This window comes from Lacerta agilis, chromosome 16 (genome assembly GCF_009819535.1).
Source record: "Lacerta agilis isolate rLacAgi1 chromosome 16, rLacAgi1.pri, whole genome shotgun sequence".
NCBI lineage: Eukaryota > Metazoa > Chordata > Lepidosauria > Squamata > Lacertidae > Lacerta > Lacerta agilis.
In genome coordinates, this window is record NC_046327.1 from 3,180,019 (window position 1) to 3,200,784 (window position 20,766).

At 40.4% G+C, this 20,766-nt stretch overlaps 1 protein-coding gene across 8 annotated transcripts in view; it reads left to right on the forward strand.

Moving 5' to 3' along the window:
* Positions 1–20,766, forward strand: part of BNC2 (basonuclin 2) — a 363,914-nt gene that overhangs the window by 70,791 nt on the left and 272,357 nt on the right. For 6 of the 8 annotated variants that reach the window (XM_033173617.1, XM_033173618.1, XM_033173622.1 and 3 more), the window contains exons 1-2: positions 5,699–5,905; positions 6,672–6,872. In XM_033173617.1, the coding sequence (XP_033029508.1) occupies positions 5,729–5,905; positions 6,672–6,872 (378 nt within the window). In that variant the 5' untranslated portion in view covers positions 5,699–5,728. Of the gene's footprint in view, positions 1–5,698; positions 5,906–6,671; positions 6,873–20,766 lie in introns of those variants that run through there. The other 2 variants (XM_033173620.1, XM_033173619.1) reach the window with 1 other exon arrangement.

Here is a 20,766-nt window from a genome sequence, read left to right on the forward strand (position 1 = left end):
TTTCTACCAATTCGCATAACTTACTTCTCCATTCTGGTTACAGGTAGGTAGCCGTGTTGGTCTGCCATAGTAAAAAGAAAACAAAATAAAAAATTCCTTCCAGTAGCACCTTAGAGACCAACTAAGTTTGTTCTTGGTATGGGCTTTCGTGTATCTGAAGAAGTGTGCATGCACATGAAAGCTCATACCAAGAACAAACTTAGTTGGTCTCTAAGGTGCTACTGGAAGGAATTTTTTTATTTTGTTTTGTTTTTTCTCCATTCTGATATTGCTGGAATTTTCTCTCCTTTCCAATTTTTTTTTTGCAATTAATAACCCCGCTGCTGCTGAGGCATATAGCCCTAATATCCCCAGCCCTATTCTCAGCGCCATCTCACATGTTCACAGGCAAAGGGAAGGCCCCGCAAAACAGAGCTGCTATGTCCAATTGCAATTTGTGGGTTCCAGAGCACATGTCACCCCCGCCTATTCCCTCTTGGGGTCCCCTGCCCCCGCTCTCTGCCCATCAGTTACAGCCTCTGTTTCTCTTGCCAGCCACCCATTCTTCATCCTGACCTTTCTAGCCATGCCCACAATGGCCTACAGGCAGGTACCGTGGTACCTCGGTTTAAGAACAGTCCAGTTTAATAACAATTCGGTTTACAAACTCCGCAAAACTGGAAATAGTGTTCCAGTTGAAGGAATTTTAAAATTTTGTTTCGACTATGGGAGGCATGTCCAACAGGTAGATCGTGAGCTACCGGTAGATCATTGGACACCTGCGGTAGATTACTGGCTCCCCCCAAAGAAGCTGAACAACTGCGGCTCCCCTAAAAAAAGCTCAACATTTTACCTCCTCCCTGAAAAAACTCAACAACTTTCACCCAACCCCCCCCCATGGGCCTTCCTCCTTCCTAAAAAAACATCAACAACTTTGACCTAAACCCCAATAAAGGGGGTAGATCACTGCCGGTTTTTAATTCTGTGAGTAGATTGCAGTCTCTTGGGAGTTGGCCACCCCTGGACTACGGCATACTAACACAGCTACCTACCTGTAACCAGTTTGAGAACTTTACCTTGGTCTAAGAATGGAATCTGAATGGTGGAAGGGCACTGGCGGTGGGAGGCCTCATTTGGGAAAGTGTGCCTCAGTTTAAGAACGGACTTCCGGAACGGATTAAGTATTTATTATTATTATTAAAGATTTTCTTGGTTTACAATGTCTCTCTCGTATTTTTTCCATGTAACGTTTTTACAAATCAATTTTGTTGAGACATTAGGAAGAAAAGGGGGAAAGAGGTGGGTGGGGTGGGGGGTGGGGTGACGATGTTTCTATTTTACTTAATATATGTAGGGTTTGGTGTCAGTGTTGTTTGTGCAGGTTCTCTGTTGTTCAGTTATGCTCCTTTGGTGGTGAGAGAAGTCGGGGTTGGCGTAGGGTGTGATTGTTCATTTGTGGTTGGCTGTGGTGGTCTTTGGTTTCCTGTGTGAGTGGGGTGGGTGAGTGTTTTTGGTCAGGTTAGCCATATTGATTTGTATGCTGTCGGTAGATTTTTGTCATTGTCTTGTTGGGCTGTGTGTGTGATGAAGGGGAGACACACCGGGGTGAAGGCATCTTCTTCTATTTGTCCCCGTGTCAGTTTCAGCTTACGGGTTAGTTTCTCTAGTAGGGTTCTGGAACTGATTAAGTTCGTAAACCGAACTACCACTGTACTGGCACCTTTCTTTCTAGTAACAAAAGCACCGAGGGTAGGTAATATAATTATTTAGATTTTTGTGCTTTGCCCTTCAACGGTTTGGGATTTTTTTTTTTTTTTTTGCCTGCAGCACAAAAAAATTGTGAGCGTGCTACATTTTTTTGTTTCCCATCCCTTATGTAAGGGCCCTTAAACTTTGTCCATGAGCGTTTGAGACAAAGGCTCGGTTTAGTAATTATGTTCAGAATGTTAACACGCCAAATGTAAAAACACATGGTCTCGCTGCAGTATCCTCCCCCCCCCCAATCAAACTGCTGCTCAGGATGCTTCCCCGTGTTTAGTTAATACAGGCATTCATTGTGATCTCCTAGATGTTAGGAAAACAAATATTGTAAGGATCAGTAACATTTTAAAATGATCAGTTGTGGGAATTAATGCTTCTAGGAAAACAGCATTCTGTCTTATGCTGCTGGCTGTATTGCATGGTCTCCCCACAGTCTTGTTAGTGCATCCTAACTGAATGAATACCCCCCCCCCCAACTAATTGGACCTCATTGAATGTACATGTACAGTACAGTTATATGCATGTAAGATGCAAAAAAAAAAAAAAAATCTGCAATTATTTTCCTGATCAATAGCTGAAGTATAGGACAAAACCTCCATATACTTTTAAATCCTTTTAAGATTTAATAAAGCATTTGTTTAAAAGTAGTTACATGTTACACGAATTGACATGCAGGAACTGACAAAATGGAGACAAAAATGAACTAATGTTTGAGCAGATGTAATATTTTAAATATTGTAAAAAGGATTGTATTTAAAGATATGTATCAAAGAATTTGGACTGAATGAACGGAAGTTTCTTGGGGGTGGGGGGGAAAGAACACCATTGTGTCACTCTAATCCAGAGCTTTCCAAACTTCATGTCGGTGACATGCTTTTTAGACATGCATCATTTCACGACACAGCAATTCAGTTTTAACTGGCAAACCGCGACACACCCGCACACAGCAGCCGGCACACTAATGTGTCGTGACACACAGTTTGGAAGGCTCTGCTCTAATCTTATCCAGAGGTCTTTTCATTGAGCATCAGCTCAACTGTTATACAATTGAAAAATGTGGTGTTACAAACAAACAGTATGGACAGTGGTTTTATTATGCTTCATTGAATATGGTAAAACACTTAATACAAAGAGCTAGTCTTTAAGTCTTTCAGGAAGCTAAGTAGAAATCTGTTAAAGTGCAACATGGCCCATAGCATTTCACTCAAAATGCATTGTCCGTGCTGTTAGTTCGTAGCATTTTGTGATTACTGGAGGTGTGTGTGTGTGGGGGGGGGACTGTTGTCTGGTGAGTTTGTGAGTTACCTAGGTTTGTTGAGACACTGGGGGGGGGGATTCACTCTGCTTGCACCAAGGGAAGTGGGATAATTAATTTCAAAGGGAAATATTAGCATCAGGGATTGGACTTTGAGAATATTATTTGAAAACAACCCAATGTATCAGTTTTTGCAAGATTAAAGGCCACTCAAATGTTACAAATTCCTATACAGAAAGCATTTCCACAGGATGAATTAGCAGGCAACCTATATATGAATTGTTACATGCATGTATTTTGTTGCATTTACACACACTTAGGGGACACAGCACACCCTGCCCATATGTAGTGAAATCTTTCCTTGTGCGTTCTCACATCTGAACATCCACATTTAGGTTCCGTATGAAATGCTGTTTGTGTTGGAATTTGCGAATATTTGAAATACACCTAAGGCAAGGTGCCATAATGTCGTGCAGCCAGGTCTTGCACGTTTTTACTTGGAAGTAAGAGCTCCGTGAAGCTCCCTTCCTCTAAAGTGTGAGGCTTTGGGTGCAGTTTTTGTGTGTGTGTGTTATCACTGCAGGGGGGTTGCAATTTACCCCTTAAGTGCTTTGTAGCCTGCGTGTTGTTCTGAAAAAGGCATCTGTTTGGTGCTCCTTCTATTAGGAACTGTTTACTGCTTTTATAGGAATGTACTTAGTGGTACGGAAGGTTGCAATATTTTATTCCATTGGTTTCCTCCGTGTTGTATTAGCCGTCATTCCCCCCCCCCCTTGCCGTTTCAGTTGCATGCCATAATGTGGCCAGCACATCATTGGCTTATGGGATGCCATGTTCTACAGCTGTTGAGGTCGTCCCCCCCATCTTTGTTAGGTAGAATTTTAGGCTGCTGCCTGGGAAGACCAGATTTGGATGTATTAGCTAGTCAGCCTAATAACCCTGTACAGACTGTATCGATTTTCTAGGAGAGAGTTTATGAACTAAATAAACTTGGAGTTGGTGTCTTAATAAACTGCTTCTCTCAGACTGTCACATTTAGTTACAGAGCCGCGCAGTTTGGTTGGTGCGGGGGTTGGTGGAGAGAAGGCTAATTCTGTTACAGATTGTTCACAGCAGGGTCTCCAAATTAGCCCTTTGTTTTGTAATGCCACCTTGCTTGGGCTCGCTTTGAGCACATTTCTCAGTTTTACCCTAATGAGTTGCAACACTGATAATGTGGCTGATGATCTTTCATTGATTTCACTATCACTTGCTTGTCTGGTAATTGATCCGTTGCTGAGCCTCTAGTTAATTATATCGGCTTTGACATGGCCCAGTCCACTGGGAATTTCAAGTCTTGCAGAATAACAGTTTTAATAAAAGAGTCTATTACTGCAGGTGCTTGCTGCTGCATGCCAGTTGATTTTTGTGTGCGTGGGCTTTTCCCTCCCCCCCCTTTCTCTCCCTGGGAGTGGAGAGGACTGCAGGACAGGAGTGAAGGGGGGGGGAGAGAGAGAGAGGAAAGGAAAGGGAGAGGTGGGGAGACAGAGCGCAAGAGATGCAGAGAGGAGGAAACTGGCTACTGACATTCTCCTTAAGCCTCCCACAAATAACAGCCATTAGTGGGAAGGTCAGGAGCTGAGCAGGCAGCTTGACTAAGGCACTGAGTACCACTTCAGAAAGCAAGAGGCTAGCAAATTTTAGAGGGAGTTTAAGTGGGTAATAGCTGGCTCTAAAGGTACAGCCACTGTTGGCACAATTGACTCAAAGGGGCTGTTTTCTCTCCCCCCCCTTCTTCTTCTTCGTCCTCCTCCCCTCCTCGCTCCATGCAACAAGAATATTTTTATTGACCACAGGTGGACTTAATATATTTTAAGGCAACAGTTCTTTGGGCTCTCGTTTTTGTTTCTCAGATATTGAATTTGCAGCTTTTGAGACTGGTTTTCTTTTAGTGTGTGTGTGTGTGCTTAATGGTGGTGAACTGGAGGGAAGTTTAACAGAAAAGCTTTCAGGAGATGCTAGGATCTGAAGGGGAAGGCACATTTGTGTCAACATAGCCTTTGCTTTCTCATCTTTCCTCATTGCACACTAATGACACACGGCTGCCACTGAAGCTTTTCTTGTGATTCTTTTGTTGTTTTGTGAGAGAGTGAGGTTTATTGTTGTTCTCCAGTTAAGGGAGAGCTTGCTAGAGTGGTACATTTGTCCTCTCAATTTGTAGATTTTATTAGAAGATGAATGTTCCTTACACATTAAGTTGAGAAAAACTAGACTCTTCTTCCCCATTTCTTTGAACCTGACTTGCTGTTGGTTGGTTGTTTTTTTTTTTATGAGAGGGCATGAATTTTGTTTTACATTTTTGAAGTTGCAGTGTTTATGTCATCCATGTAGGTGTTCCCTCTCTCTCTCTCTTGCTCCTCCCTCCCGTTTTTCCTCATAGGAGACCAAAGTACATAACAGTACTAGAAAATGCAAAGTGCATTGTTCTAAATAGAGCTTGGTTTTTAAAAAAGTAGTTGGTGGCATTGGCTTTTGGTTTTTCATCGTATCTAGCCTATGTTAACAATCTTTATGCTGGTGGCAATCCTAAAAGGAAATGCTGTGGTGTTGTGTTTTTTTTCCTGGCTAGAGTTGCCTTTTTATTTCGTTCATTTCACCCACTCCCTTTTATGATCTGAAAGGTTATTGTATATTCCTCATCCAAGAACTTTACATTTTTTTTATTTTTTTTTAAAAAATCAACTTTTGATCTTTATGGAAAAGAGAGAAGACACTTCTCTTTCCCCTGACTTCTGCTCCTTGAGGCATTTTAGGCAGTTAACAGGGGAAAACAAAGATGTGAGAGATGAAACATGCATGCAGTTTTTTCCTAGTTTTCTTTTTAAAAGAAGTTGGAGATCGTCTTATTTCATCCCACCCCCTTCTTTTTTGGTAAGAGCTTTTTTTCTTTTCTTCAGTCGTTTATAAAAATTTGGGGCTGGGGGCTGTTGCAAAAGTAGCCACATAAGAACTAGCTATATATTTTTTTTTAAAAAAAAAGCAGCCAGGCCAACTTCTGCTGCGTGGTGGTTCTGCATGCTATTGTCTAAATAAGTGAGCAATTGGCTGCCCCTCTGCTCTCTTGCCTTCCCTTCTCGTGTTAGGAGGTTTACAGTCTGCGTTTAATAGGCAAGTGTCAGCAATTACATGCTGTTCTTGACAGCATTGTTGAAGGAAAACAGGGGAAAGGGCCACAGCTTGTTCTTCTGAATTCACTCTGATCAGCATACTACTTAAGAGTGTGTGCATGTGTGTGCTAAGGCTGCGAGGGGGCTATTGCAGTAATGTCATTTCGTGCCTGACAGTGGAACGGTGCAGTTGACTCTCTCTCTCTTGCTCTGCTATCCAATGACATCCAGTGGCTAAAGAGTATGAAGCTGGTGGTTGGGTCTCCTCCTCAGTGCTGCATGCACACCTGACAGGCAGCTGTTAAACCCCAAGCAAAGGCGAGCTTGGGGAGTCACAGTGTATGCATAAATGATAGGGGTATCTGTGCAGAAGGTGCGAAAGAAGCTCTGGCCCCCCTCTCCCCAAAGCTCTCTCTCCCCCCACCCCTGCTTCCCAAATGGAAGGCACAGTGCAGCTAGCTTAACTACACTACACTCCTGCTACTGAACTGCCAAGAGGCTCAAAAAAAAAATCCACCTTCACTTTTCAGTCAGAAGAGGCAGAAGTGGATGTGAGAGACAGAGACACTCAGAGAGACACAGAACGAAAGAGGGCAAGAGACTTGACTTCAAGAGACTCCTGCGCTGACAACTCCATGCAGTTCGGAACAAGGACACCAACGGCCGAATCTGGTTTCATGGGGACATGGCAGAACGCTGACACGAACCTCTTGTTCAGAATGTCCCAGCAGGTACGTTACTTTTCTTCTTTTCCTTTTTTTTTTACTTTTAATGTCTCACACACGTTGAAGTGAATGTCTGTCTCGGTTTGTTGCTTGCCGGGTTGTGTGTTTCATTTTTGCAATTTTACTTTCCACCCCCACCCACCCGTCTTGTCTGCGCTTTTGTTTTAATTTTAACACTGCACAGTTTCTGTAGTGTCATAACTAAGTAATTTGAATGTTTGTGCTTACTTCACTACATCCCCATGGGCAACTAAAAAAAAAGGAGAAAGAAAGAGAGAGAGAGAGAGAGAACAAAAATAAGACATGCTTTAAAATAAAAGTCCTTCTCTCCCCACACCCCCTTTAAAGTTTTCTGAACAGATCATTAACTCCATGGTTAATATTTCTTGCCTTTTGTTTTCCTTTGTTTTCTTTTCCTTTCCCCCTTCCTTCCATTTCTCTCTCTCCCCTCTCTCTTTTATAATAATAATAATAATAATAATAATAATAATAATAATAATAATAATAATTATAGTATCCCAGCAAAAAGTCATTTCTTTCTTTCTTTCCTTTCTTCCCACCCTATGGAATATGTAAGACCTCATATCAAAACTGATACTAAACTTGGGGGGGGGGGCTTAATTGAGTTCAGGTGGCAGAAAACAGCGTTATGCAGACCTAAGGGGGAAGAGAGAGAGAAAGAGAAAGAGAGAGAGAGAGAGAGAGAAGGAGAGAGAGAGTTCAGTTGTGCTGGAATTGCTGGCAGCCCAGAGCTGAGGGTCCTTAGATGAGACAGTTTCAGTTGCTGGTTTCTCTCCCTCCCTCCGTGCCCCCCACAAATACTCTCACACACATACTGTTTCTGCGGAGAGCTGTGTCTTGGCGTCCTCCCCAGAGCAGTCCCTTCACCGGGGGCCGCGTTTAAGGCAGCCTGGTATGGCGGTTCTGACGGGAAAGCTAAACCGTTGCTTGCAAGGCCAGTAATAACTGATAATTAATCACAGGGGCTGCTGTTGTCTCTGTATCATGTACTCGGTGATACGCACCCAGCCTGGTGTGGCTACTCTTTCACAACTGTTTGACTCTTCTGCATGAAATTGCGCGTGCACACACACACACACACAATTGAAAGGATGAAAAAGAAACTTTCAACTTGGACTGGACTCAAGCAGAGGGGGGGGGGATGGAGGTTTAAAAGTAGAGACTTTAAAAAAATATATGCACATGTTAGGGCTTCCTCCAATTTTGTATTATTATTTTTTAAAGGAGTTGCCTTTTGGGGGGGGGGAGAAAAAGATTTTCATATAATACCTATACCCAAGAAGCTGAAGCGACAAAAAGTTGTGGCATAAGTTGTACTGCCTCGGTGAGCCTGTTTTCTTTTCAGGGTTTGTTTTTGTTGTATTTTTATGAATGAATTCCATTGACGCAAAAGCGCTGTCATTTCTAGAGTAGTTGTGGCTGAGGATATATAACTGGCTGCTGGTAATGTAAAGAAAAGATCATTTGCTTGGTAATCGTTAGGAAAGAAATACACGCCACTCTCCCTCATACACACAGGCTCACATGGACACAAGTTTATAGCGTACAACAGTTGTGTGCAGAAAAGATTTTAAAACAGTGTGTTTCTCTCTCTCTCTATAGGCTGCCTGCATTCGAATAAGGTATATTTAGATCTATCCTGTAGAGGGACCCTTATTACAACTGATAACAGCTTACTATTCAGAAATATAATCAACACAAGCCAAATGAGGAACTCCTTATATGCTGTTCCTATTTCTTAAACAGTAAAAAAAAAAGACCTAGAGCCCAGTTTGAAAAAATAGCATTTCAGATCTTCTGTTCTGGACACCAATATATGCTTTGATGGTTACAGTGGACTGCCTCTGCATGTGACATTTCCTGCTTTTAGGTGTTTTTGCATTCATTTTAAAGCAAGGAAATTGACCGCCATCCTAAACTTAACCTGTCGTCCTATTTTCAATAACCTTAATATGTATTCAGGTATAGCAGCTTGGGATGAAATCCTTCTCCCCTCTTTGGCAATAAAAGAGTTAACACAACTAGTGTCAGATAATGATCAATGGATAGATAGATCGCTGTTGAACCACATACATCTTGTTAGATTGCATTTGAGTGTTTGACTCCTCGCCCTGAGTTAGACATTCATTCGTTTTTTTGGGGGGGGAGTACTGGAAAAGTGCTTAATGTTAGGATGTGCAGGGATTTAGAAATTTAAGAGGAGGACATCACCTTCCAGAGAGGACTGGGCAAAAGTAAGCCCACCCACAGCTCATCTGTTACTTCTCTATTGTTGTTAATTGTGCTAATGCATGAGGATCTTAAAATGGTTGGTTATCTTCCCCCCCCTCCCCGCCCCCCCCAAAAAATTTCTGGACACATATGGCCATGTTTATTTTCTGAGACTGTGTTGGGGAAAGAATAACAATATCGTATATGGCTAAATGTTTGGCAGATGCAGGCACAGTAGTTTTGCAAAGGTGGTAATGATGAACATATTTATTGTGAAAGTGTGTCCTTGCTGACTTGAATGCTGCTGTCTGCTTAAAACATTCCACCTAGAGTTTTGTATTTCTACCCTCTCCCCCGCCCCCCATTTCTTTTTTCTTTTAAGAGGGTAAGTTAATTCCACTTGCAAAGTATAACGGCTTTAACTTTTTATTGAGTTGCTAAATCTTAGATATGTTTACTTATGCAGCCTCCACATGACAGCAGTTTACTAGGGCACCTAAAAATATGCCTGATACTGTAGCTACCAGTGTTAAGATTTCCCCTCTGTTGAAAGCATTATGCATGGGTGACATATTAACACACACACACACACACACACACACACTTATCTATTTATTACAGTTACGGTTTTAGGACTTCAGCAAACCATTTTGTCTATATTATTATTGTCGTTTTAATATCCATATATTTGAAGGTAACTTTTGTTTCTTGTTCAAAAGTAGAAACAGTTGGTATAGAAGATGCTTTTATTGCAAGCAAAAGTTTGGCACCGTTTAAAGAAATGATTAGTGAGACATTTGGGCTTGTCGGAATATTTCATTCTACATGTAAAAAGGATTATTATTACTATGCAATGCAATCCACTTTTAACTTCAGGTGGATTTGTGATACAATGACAGAAAGCCAATACCTGTAACAGAGGGTAGTTTAAAACCTTAGTTTATACTGTGCTAAGCCATTTCTGAGGATGCAGTGGTGAAAAATAATTGTTATAAATGCCACAGATAATCAAAGCAAATTTTTTATGTGCCATCAAAACATATTTGCATCTCCATTTACTTGTTGTGAGTTTTGATTCAATGTATGCATGTTTTATTTTTTATTTTTAAAAGCCCTTTGTTATGAGACAATTATGCATGGTACCCAAAGGAGCGTTCAGTTTTAGAGGAGAGTAGCAAATTATATCCCCAGTTACCGGTACCTTTTCTGAAAAGTCTAAAATGTGACTGCTTAACCATTATCGGTTCTAGTTTGTACCTCTAAACACACACATACGCCCCGTTTATGAATCCTTTGAAAGGAACCGTCCCTGATACGTATACATAAATAATTGCTGATAACTTCAAAGAAGGTAAATCTCAACTTTTTAAAGAGAGTTCTTCTTGGGGTCACTTTGATCAGTGACAGGTCGAGAATGACCAGAAACCTTTGGCTTCTTTTCCATACTAATCTGGCAAGAGAGACCACGGTAGAGTTCAGAGAGTGTGCGTACATGCACAGACAGAAATGCTTGACCCCCTTTCCAGTTTGCAGGAGGCTGTGTAAAGCCAGAAAAGGCCTTCTTTGATTGATAAAATAAAAATAGAAGGCTTTTCTGAATTTTCTGCTTTTGTAGATGTTTTGTGTGCCATTGTCAGAATAAGAAATGTCACTCTCCTCCTTCCAGTTTACCTTAAGGGCTGTGATGCTCTGAAATACTTTTAAGCAATGAGTCCATAAGAGCAAAAGAAGCAGTAACGCACAGTGACACAAAATGCCAGAGATGAGCAAAGGCATGCCTTATATTTCCTGTTTCATGTGCAAAGGAAATCTTCCTCTCTTGAAGGCATCCCCCTCTCCTCAGCCAGTTAAAGAGTAATATTAGGATTACGCATGCATCTGCAAACCATTATACAGTAATTTAACATTCACCCAGTGATGTAACAAAATTAACAACATAATTTCATTGTATAACTGTATCTTGTTAAAGGACAACTGTCTGACATTCTCATACACTTGCCTTATTTAACTTCCTGCAAATATTATTAGTAGTGACAATTTTTCTATTGTGCATTTGATTTTCTCATTAGCACGATGTCATAGTTATCACTAGAGAAATCATTTCCTAGATAGGTGAGGGGAAAGCCAAGGCAAACTAAAAATCAGATCAATGTACTTGCTTTAATAGGGATACATCTGTCCATCAGAGGGGATATTTTGTGTGTGTGTGTGTGTGTGTGTGTGACACATTGTATTGGGGAAAGGTTTATAAAAGATTCTTCATTTGGCTCGGATAAAATGTTACCTATTCTAAGATTTAAAATACATGAACTACCACATATAAAGTGTTGTAGAAATGGCTTGATTAAAAATCAAGCACAAAGCATAGCATTTAAACCGTGCTAGTGTGCTGCTGTTTGATTGCCCATTAGTGAGAAAGATGCACGTGCCCTTTATTGAATAGGTACTTAAAATCAGAAATGTGGGTACGTCTAACTATGGATCGCACACATTGAATGGAGAAAAGTGGTTTAAGATTTCTTTACATCATAAAAGCATTCCCCCCCCCCATTTTGTTTCCTCTAAGGAGCACCTAAATTTTATTTGTTTAATTGCAATATGTTGCTATAAATGACAGCATGTGATATGTCCCATACACAGGTTTACTGTCAAAAGCCGTCTGGTAAACTGCATCTTAGCAGGAGAAGCTCCTAGCAAAAGATGTGAGTCTTTTTAGTTTGCATCCCCAGCAGTTGCACGATTTGGTATTTTAGTTTTCCCATCCACAATGTTGCAAGTCGATTTGCCCTGCTTGTTCCTGTTGCTCAAAGGTATCTGTAACAACACGAAATGCTGTTTGATTGTAAAATATAAGCGCCACACGGTTTATATGTTTTTTTGGTGTGTGTGTGTGTGTGGAATGCACGCTGAATTTAGAAGTTAGTTCATGATAAGAAGTTATAGAAAAAGTTTTTATATACAGTACTTGGCATTGGAACAGCATCTGATTCCCTTTCAATTATTACCTGGGCATATCAATATGATTTGCAGCATGAATGTGGCTAAACTAGTTTATATACGAAACAAATTAATACAGGAATAAAAAAACACACCAAATGTTCCTTGTTTTAAAGTAACCCAGGTGAGATTTCATATCTCCAAATTGTAATTTTTTTCTGTGCTTTCAGTTATAGTTCTGTGTGTATGAGATGGAGAGATTCCTATTCTCATATATCACTTGCATTCAAGTCCCTGTGCTTTCATTAGGGCTTACTTGTTAGAAATGTGCTCAAGAAGTGGCACGTCTACTACTACTACTAGACGTTTTTAGGTGTGGAGTATCATTACATTTCTCATTTTAGCCTCTTACACGCATGCACATAAGATGTGAATCTGTAAAATGCAGCATGTGTACGCTCCTAGCTCTTTGTATGTGGTCTGTGCATATCAAACACTTCTGTCCTAATACTTTGTTTCAGAGTAAACCCTGCTGATTTCATTTAGGTTTATCTGCAAGGAAGGGGTTAGAAGAAAGTTTGTCTAATACATACAGGTGTTTATGTATTTTGTTTCATTGTGAATAAGACGCCATAGTTTTCTGTTTCTGGAAGGGCTTTTTTCTGTGTTAAATGTTGGATGGCATGTTAATATTTTATATTATAATTATTTTTTCTTTTTTGTGGTATGATGTATGCATATGCTTTCCAATATAAGTCACTTGGATACCTTATAGGTTGCAAGCAACTAACAACTAATTGATAATAATAATAATAATAATAGTAAATAAATAAATAAATAAATAAATCATCCTATATTCCATTTAAAAAAACTAATATAACCGTGCGCACACACATATTTTTAAGTAATGTATTTTGGACTGGTTTCTGTGAAATACAGGGTTGAGAGGATGTGTGTGTGTGTGTGTGAGAGAGAGAGAGAGAGAAGGTGAACAGGAGAACATTGTTTTACACACGTGAAACTCAAACAAAATTATTTTCTAGAATCGGAGTGTGTGATATTTTCCCCTCTATAACTTCAGACCCACTTTTCGCTTAGGAAACGTGTGAAGTTACACGGACACCTACTTTGTTGATCTAGAAGTTATTATGCTGAATGGTGAATAAGGAAATCAGTGTGGCGTTGTAAATGCAGAATCCAGCTGCTAAGCTTAAAATGGTTAACTTTCTGTGCCTTGTTCAGATTAACACAGTTAACTCAGGCATATGCTGAATATTATATATATATATATATATATATATATATATATATATATATATATGTATAGCAGTGTGGTCTCCTGATTCAAGGTTGGCTTGCCTTGACTCTTAACCCTAGTTAATTAGATGCTGAGCAAAGCATCTGAGATGTTGGTGCAAAAGTGGTCACAGCAGAGACAAGATTGAGGGGATAGCAGTGATAGTGAAAGAATTCACATGCACCAGGTCATTGTGACACTGTAAGCAATTGCAAAGGAACAGTCTGTTAACTGATACAAAGCTGGCGTCATAAGTTAGGAACAAAACACACGCAAAAAAAGCTTCATTGAATTGTCTCCCATTCCACCGCTAATATTCAGTGTATGTGATGAGACTTTCTTCATCGGTCTTAATTTTCATTCTTGTGGTCCAGTAGATCTTCCTTCGCAGCTTAGATTTCCAGAACTCTGGGCTTCAAATGTGCTCAGGAGTTTTGTTAGTTTTTCATGGCAGAGAAGGAAGGGGGGGTGGGGTGGATAGGAAAACAGAGACTCAGAACTGAGCCCCCCTCTTTACATTTTTGATTTTAGTGCCAAAGCAATAACCTGAAATTCACAGGCTCATTATTGTAAAAGGTTTAATTTTCACTAGCCATTTTGCAAGTCCTTGGAGTTAGAGTATGTACAGGAAAGAATCACACCAAATATTATTTTAGGTTTTCTTTCTTTCTTTCTACTGAAACTCCTCAATAGAAAGTGAGCTGCTAATTCATCACATTTTCCCAGGACTTTCAGAATGACAGATCTCGTTCTAGGCACAGAAAATATTAAATGTTAATAGAAACCTAAAATGATTCTGAAGGGGAAGAAGACTTTTAACTAATGGGGAATAATGTGTTTATTTCTAGCTTAGCATAGATCACATTGGAAAGCTGGTGCTTCTCTGCTTTCTGCTACCACTGGTGGTGTCAGTTATGGGCCATCTATTACAGTACTGCTTTTATAGGGTAACACATTTATGAATGGAGATTGCCATACAGTTTATCAGATCCTATATTCTACCATACAACACGTGCATTGAAGAGAAACAGCCACAATGTTAAAATTAGCAATGTGCTTCTAGTGGAAGAAATAAATGGCTGATAAAACGCATACAGTTGTTTTAATTGAAAAACATAAAATGCAACGTCACGAGAAGGTAAATTTACTACACTGCTTCTTACCTGCATAAAAGCACTGCCACAAATACCTGCCACTGTCTGTCTGTCTATCTCTTTGTGTCTACGTCTGTGTATTGCAGAATTTGTGGGGATGGTTTTTTTGTTTGTTTGTTTAATGTTATCTGCCCATGATTGGTGCTCCAGGATTATCTAAGAAGCAGCTAATTTGATGTATAAAATTTTATTATGCATAACTCAATATATCACTACAACTTACATCACACACCCTGGTGTGGTTTTGTGTGTGTGCCCCACTGGAATCGGTGAACGGTGGTTAATTTTGGGTCTGTCGTGGAGGGCTATCCAAAGTGACTGGGAATGCTGTCAGAGAAGTGTGTTTCCTTCATTTGCTTTGATTACGCCTATGTTTAAACTATTTTTAAACAACTTTTTGGAAAAAATAAAGCGAAGTGGCTTTTGTAAGCTGAATAAGAGTGACTTGTGTCACAATGATTCTCCCCTTCCCTAGTTTTCATACATTGCTGCATGCTTGTACACAAGCATTGTTTGCCAAACCTGAACCCCTTTAAATTTATTTCCGTGGGAGATATTTCGCTGAGATGCCAATCCAGCAGAATGTTGCTCCCCTTTAGTGTGAATTGCTGCCTCACTGAATTCAACGGGGCTTCCTTCTGGGTTAAACCATACACAGAATCAGGCTGAAATTCTTCCAAAAACCAGTGGAAATTAAGCACACTTGCAGCTTTCCCCTACACATAGCACTTTGGGCTGTAAGTGAGCAATATTGATGCTGCATAGTGGTGAAAGTGAATAAAATGTGGGTTCTACACAGTATAGGTTTAAAGAGAGCTGAAAAACCTCTCTTCCTTTTCTTTTTCTTTCTTTCTTTTTTTGCAATGTATATTTAAACACTGATAACAACGGAAGCTCTAATAGGACCTGTGACCAGGAGTTGATTTTTTTAAAAAAATAAAATAAAAAAGTAGATACTCTCATGCTCCATGCACAGAACATGAGGTTGAGCCCTGCAGGAAGCAAATAAAATCGCCCTCTGTCCATAAGATCATCAAGTCTTTTTTGTCCATAATAGTGTTTTGTTTTAATATTTCACAATCGGAGGCTTAAAACTATACATTCCCTTCCGAAAAAGAATTGAAAACATTCTAGTGCAACCTGATGCACCCAGCGGATAGCATGCACCTTAATTTTATTGTATTACAGATCGCAATCGGTTTGTGGTTTCATTTACTGAAGCCATAACTTGTTCCTGATTCTTAGCACTCCACTCCAAATTTTGAGATGCTTGCAGTTATAACATGGGAATTCCTTGGCACTCCTAAAACCAGAATAGCATATGCAGCAATCATATGTTCCCTGATTACCTGAACCCAGGCAAATCCCATTTATGATTCTGTTTCATTGTATCAGGTAAAATGTCAAGAGATTTAAAGAAGTACAGCAGTGGATGAAATGGCAATTTGGGTGCCAGCCACTGAAAACCTACCTTTTGCCTTGTATTATTTGCACGGTGCCCACATTTAGGCGTTGACATGCTGTAAGTTGGGTGTTTTGCTTTGTGAATATGCCTGTATGGGAAGGCATGATAAAAATGTGTGACCAGATGCCATGGCTTATCGTGGTGGAGTGCTGAAAGGCTGATCAATTCAATCTTTATGGCATGTAGGGAGGAACAGGGAAATAATGTGCAATTAAGTGTTTCCCAAATATTGCTCTTTTCTTTCTGGTTTGTTCTGACCAGTAAGAATTCCAGCCAGAATGTTAGGCTCCCTGTGTTCCAAGGATAATAAAATGAAGCACAAATTTAAAATAACAACGCTTCCGTAGAAAAGACATATAAAACGCGAATTCCGTTTTCCATGCAAATAATTGCTAACACGGCACATGTTTAAGTGAACGCTGTTTATTGTAGTGCGGTCTCTTTTTGAATCTAAAATTGAATTTGAATGCCCTAGTGCTAACAAATGAAATATTTTGCCTTAATAAGCTTGAAGAGGAGTGCGAAGTAGGAGAAATTTTTGAGGTCTTGGAGTTGGACAGGGATGTTTTACATTGATTTGATGCTGGGCATGTTGAATTCCATATTGATTGATTTAAATGTGAGTGTTAAACACGTGGTTAACACTCTCCTATTAAAATCCACGAGCCTTCCAGCCTAATTTCATGCATATTTTCTCAGAAGTGTTCTGTGGGAGTTCCATCCTTATAAGTTTGCTTGGGTCTGAAGGAGATTTTCCTTTCCGTTAGATTGGATCATGTTCTTAGCTTGTCCTTCGTGGTGTGTGTGTGTGTGTGTGTGTGTGTGTGTGTGTGTGTGTTTAAAAAGAAAACACAAGTTTGTTAACTTTGTTAAGGTAGCATTAAGTGGCTATTTGTTCCCAAGACAATTGATCTAAGACCTATATTTTCCAAGAACATCTGAACTAGCTATCTGGAGAGGAGAGAAATATCTCACACTAATGAAGACTACATGTGGAAAAAATAATAATTACTTCCAGCTGGCTTTACGCAATAACACAACTAATATTAAATTGAGAAGCTTAATTAGCATGGATTTAATTATATTATTTTTGCATTCAGAGCGAGCATTATAATTCTGTTTTTGAAATGGGCATCTAAATATTTGTCAATGCACGAAGGTGGTTGGTTTTGTAACAATCTGGCATGGATACGGGGGGGGGGGGAAACACCCTGTTGATCCGTCTATCCTGCCTGAATACCCTACAGCACTTGACATTGCAGCATGTCTCCCGCATCTGGTGGCATATGACTGTCATTTTGCAGGCAGGATATACGGAGAGATTTTGCACAATGGAGACATTCATGAAAGCATTCCTCATCTGGGACTTTTGCAAACCCTCATTTTATTGACCCTGTCAGGATTTAAACTGGTATGCTGTCAGGTTACATGTTGCTTTATCCATATTAGGTGGGTTTTTTTTTTCTTTTTTTTAAAAAAAATTAAATTACAAATCACCAAGAGGGTGTGGGGTTTTTTTTTGCGGGGTGGGGAGGGGAGGAACACACAGAATGAAATACCTTCATCACTCATGTTCAGCATTTTACACCTGGGGAGATTTCCATTGAGGAACCTCTCATTGCATTTTCTTTCATTGGGATATGTGAACTGAAACACTATTGAATCACACATTTTTGTAACAACAAGGAGAAACAGGAGCTAGGGGGTGTGACCCTGATTCTGTTGTAATAAATGACAAAAGCTCCGGTTTTGTTTCAGCATATTTCAGATTGTGCTCATAGATCATGTGCTGGTTTTGGGTGCGACTCAGCCAATTGCTGTGTTAAATTTATTTTGGCGAAATTTTTTTGTGCATAGTACAAGTGGCAGGGAGATGCTCTGAGTCAATGTCTCTTTGCCCCCTGTTCCCTGAAACATCTAGGTAAACAGGTGATGTGGTGTCAGCGTATCACCATAACTGCCATGTGTGTGAGACAGGGCCAATGCACACACAGTGTGAGGCCTGATCCGAGGTTCTGTTTTCACCCAGCAGCTACGAGGGCGAAAGTAAAAGAGACGCAGAATGGCAGAAGCTCTGTGTCCTTAGTTGTGTATAGGTGAGCACTTAGGCACACACTTAAGACTTTCCTGTTTAAATTCCCCAGGTCCCTTTAGCTTGGTTTCCATTTATGTGTTAAGCCTGAAATCGCTCACAGTTGGGCAGTAAGCCCCATTGAGATCAGTAGCACTTACATCCAAATTGTGGCGGTGGGTGGGTGGGTTGGAATTTGCAGTCACTGTTCAAAGTACTAATTGTACGAAGTAAGATTCTGTTCACCTGCAGCGATGCTTAAAAATAGTGTGCAAATATTTGCCTGATTTACACCCATATTACTCTAATTTTGTCACAGGCTACATTTTGCTCTTCTTGCTGAAGATCTGCTCCGTGTTACAAAACTCCAGACATCAGCTGTTTATTGGTGAAAGGAGTTCTCCAGGCTGTTGGTTTCATACTAGTAGAGATCTCTGCAAACATATCACCCTTTTTGTTATGGATACTTGTATGTTCTTAATAAACCCATCTTACCTACTAGCTGCTTGTTAATGGTTTGCATTTGGTCCAGAGAGTGTGTGTGCCAAGTAACCCTATCCAGAACTCAAAAATAGGAAGCACTGAAACATTATGTATCATCTCTAGATATCTGATGGAGCTGGACTGCATTATCGTCATGCCATACCACTGCTAAAGAGTCCATTGAGAGTTTGTTATCTGACCGTTAACTGAGTTACAGTATATCACACAGGTGTCCCCTGTGCAAAGAGAGATATGCAAGGACATACCTATGCCATTGCACTTTGTGCACAGTGATTCATTTTGTTCGGGCTCTCGTAGACATTCTCAGTGAGTTGTGTTAAGAAGCTGTTGAAGCAAACATCTGTGTTTCACAGTGAAATGCTCCCTCCGTTCTATGCAGTCCTAACATTCTTGCTGCGGCAATATTTACATGGGTCATTTTGAACACAGGGCAAAATCTACTTGAAAGAGATGTAAGCATGTCTGTATATAGAGAAATTTTATTTTCTTTTTTTAAGGGTGCATGTCAACCACCGACATAGTATTGTTTCTTAAAAACAGATTGTAAAGAATACATAAATATTTTATGCAATACTTTTACATGTGTGGGGAATATAAAATATCAGCATAATGCGATGCAAGCTTTTGTAGGTTTCCTTTTAAGCAAGTCCCACCGTATCGAGTGGGGCTTCCACTCAAGTAAGCATGCACTGAATTGCAGAGAGTAAAACCCAAACTGGCATAGGTTCCTCCTATTAGAGACTTTTGTTTGACAGGGAAGGCAATGACATGGGCAGAGTTCCCAATCCCCTACTCTAGTGGAGAACCGAGTTGTTGTCCAAAACATCGTTATGAAGGCATAGTAGAAGCAGGAGTGTGGGGTTGAGGGCTTTTAGCAATTCCCATCTTATTGCTCTGAAAAATTGCCCTTTATTGTAGTTCTCTACCAAATATACTCCTCTGCAGCTGCACCCCTGTATCCATTTGCTTGGGAGAGAGACCACTGAGATCAGTAGGACTTACTGTACATCTGAGTAGATATGTGTATGCATGTGCTGTAAAAGAGATAATAAGAGTCTTACTACACCTGTCACCAAGGAAGTAGAAAGTTGCAAACAGCTTGGGATCAAGTTACTTGAGAGACTGCCTCTCCAGGTGTCAATTGGGCTGGGGGCTTCAGATCTGCTGGTAGTGCCATCTCTGAAGAAAGCTCTAAGAGCTATAACTTGCCAACAGGTTTGGGAGATTTAGTTGACACACTTTTAGGTGCCAACTGAGAAGTTGCTCTTTCTTGGACAGGCCTCTTGGTATAAGATATACCTAGAGCTCAGACTAATGCAGAATCATAGAGCTATAGAGTTGGAAGGGACCCAAGGGTCATCTACTCCATCCTCCTGCAATGCAGAAATCTGAGCTAAAGCATCCATGTCGGATTTACTTCATAAGGTTGTTCTGAGGATCAAACTGGGAGGGCAGCACCATGCATGCATGCCACTTTGAGCTCCTTGGAGGAAAGGTTAGAGATAAATGTAATAAATCAAACCTAAATAAGTAATAGACACAGACTTTTGACAATAGGCCATGTTTTTGTTTTATTGTAATGGATTTTAATATTGCATTCTTGGCGGTGTGTGTTGTTAATAATCTGCCCTGGGATCCGCGAAGGAAGCATGGCATATATGATGATGATGATGATGATGATGATAATAATAATAAGGGCTGCTACTAATCCTGCTTGCCAAACTCCCTTCTCCCTTACCTGGCCAACCCCTAATTACACTTCCCCCTCCTGTCACCTATCCCCTCACAGTTTGCCCCCAGTGATGTTCAATAGGGGGGGGGACTTCAGAGAGCAGTTTGCAACAGTGGCAGCTGAAATTTGAAAGCAACCTTATCTATCACATTACCTTTGTGATGTGAGAGCCATAGCACCACAGCATCTTCCTGTATTGTGGTGGTGTGGTGGCAATGTCCTGCTCCCTATTTTAGGATGTCTGCTGTTGGAAGCCTTGGGTAATGCTGGCATGCACTGTGTCCCCTCCTACATTGCCAGGGGCTTTGATGTTATTTCACAGCAAGAGAAGGAGCCACAGTGTGGCCGCTCCCATGCTACGAAATGTAACGTGAGAAACCCCCGAAGCAGTCTTCTGAGTCTGACGTTGTCTTCTAAAGTCACCAGCGAAGTGTTGTGGTCCAGCAACCTCTGTGACACCAAAGAGATCTTGGGGTGTGCACCATTCATATTGCAACTGCATGAGGAA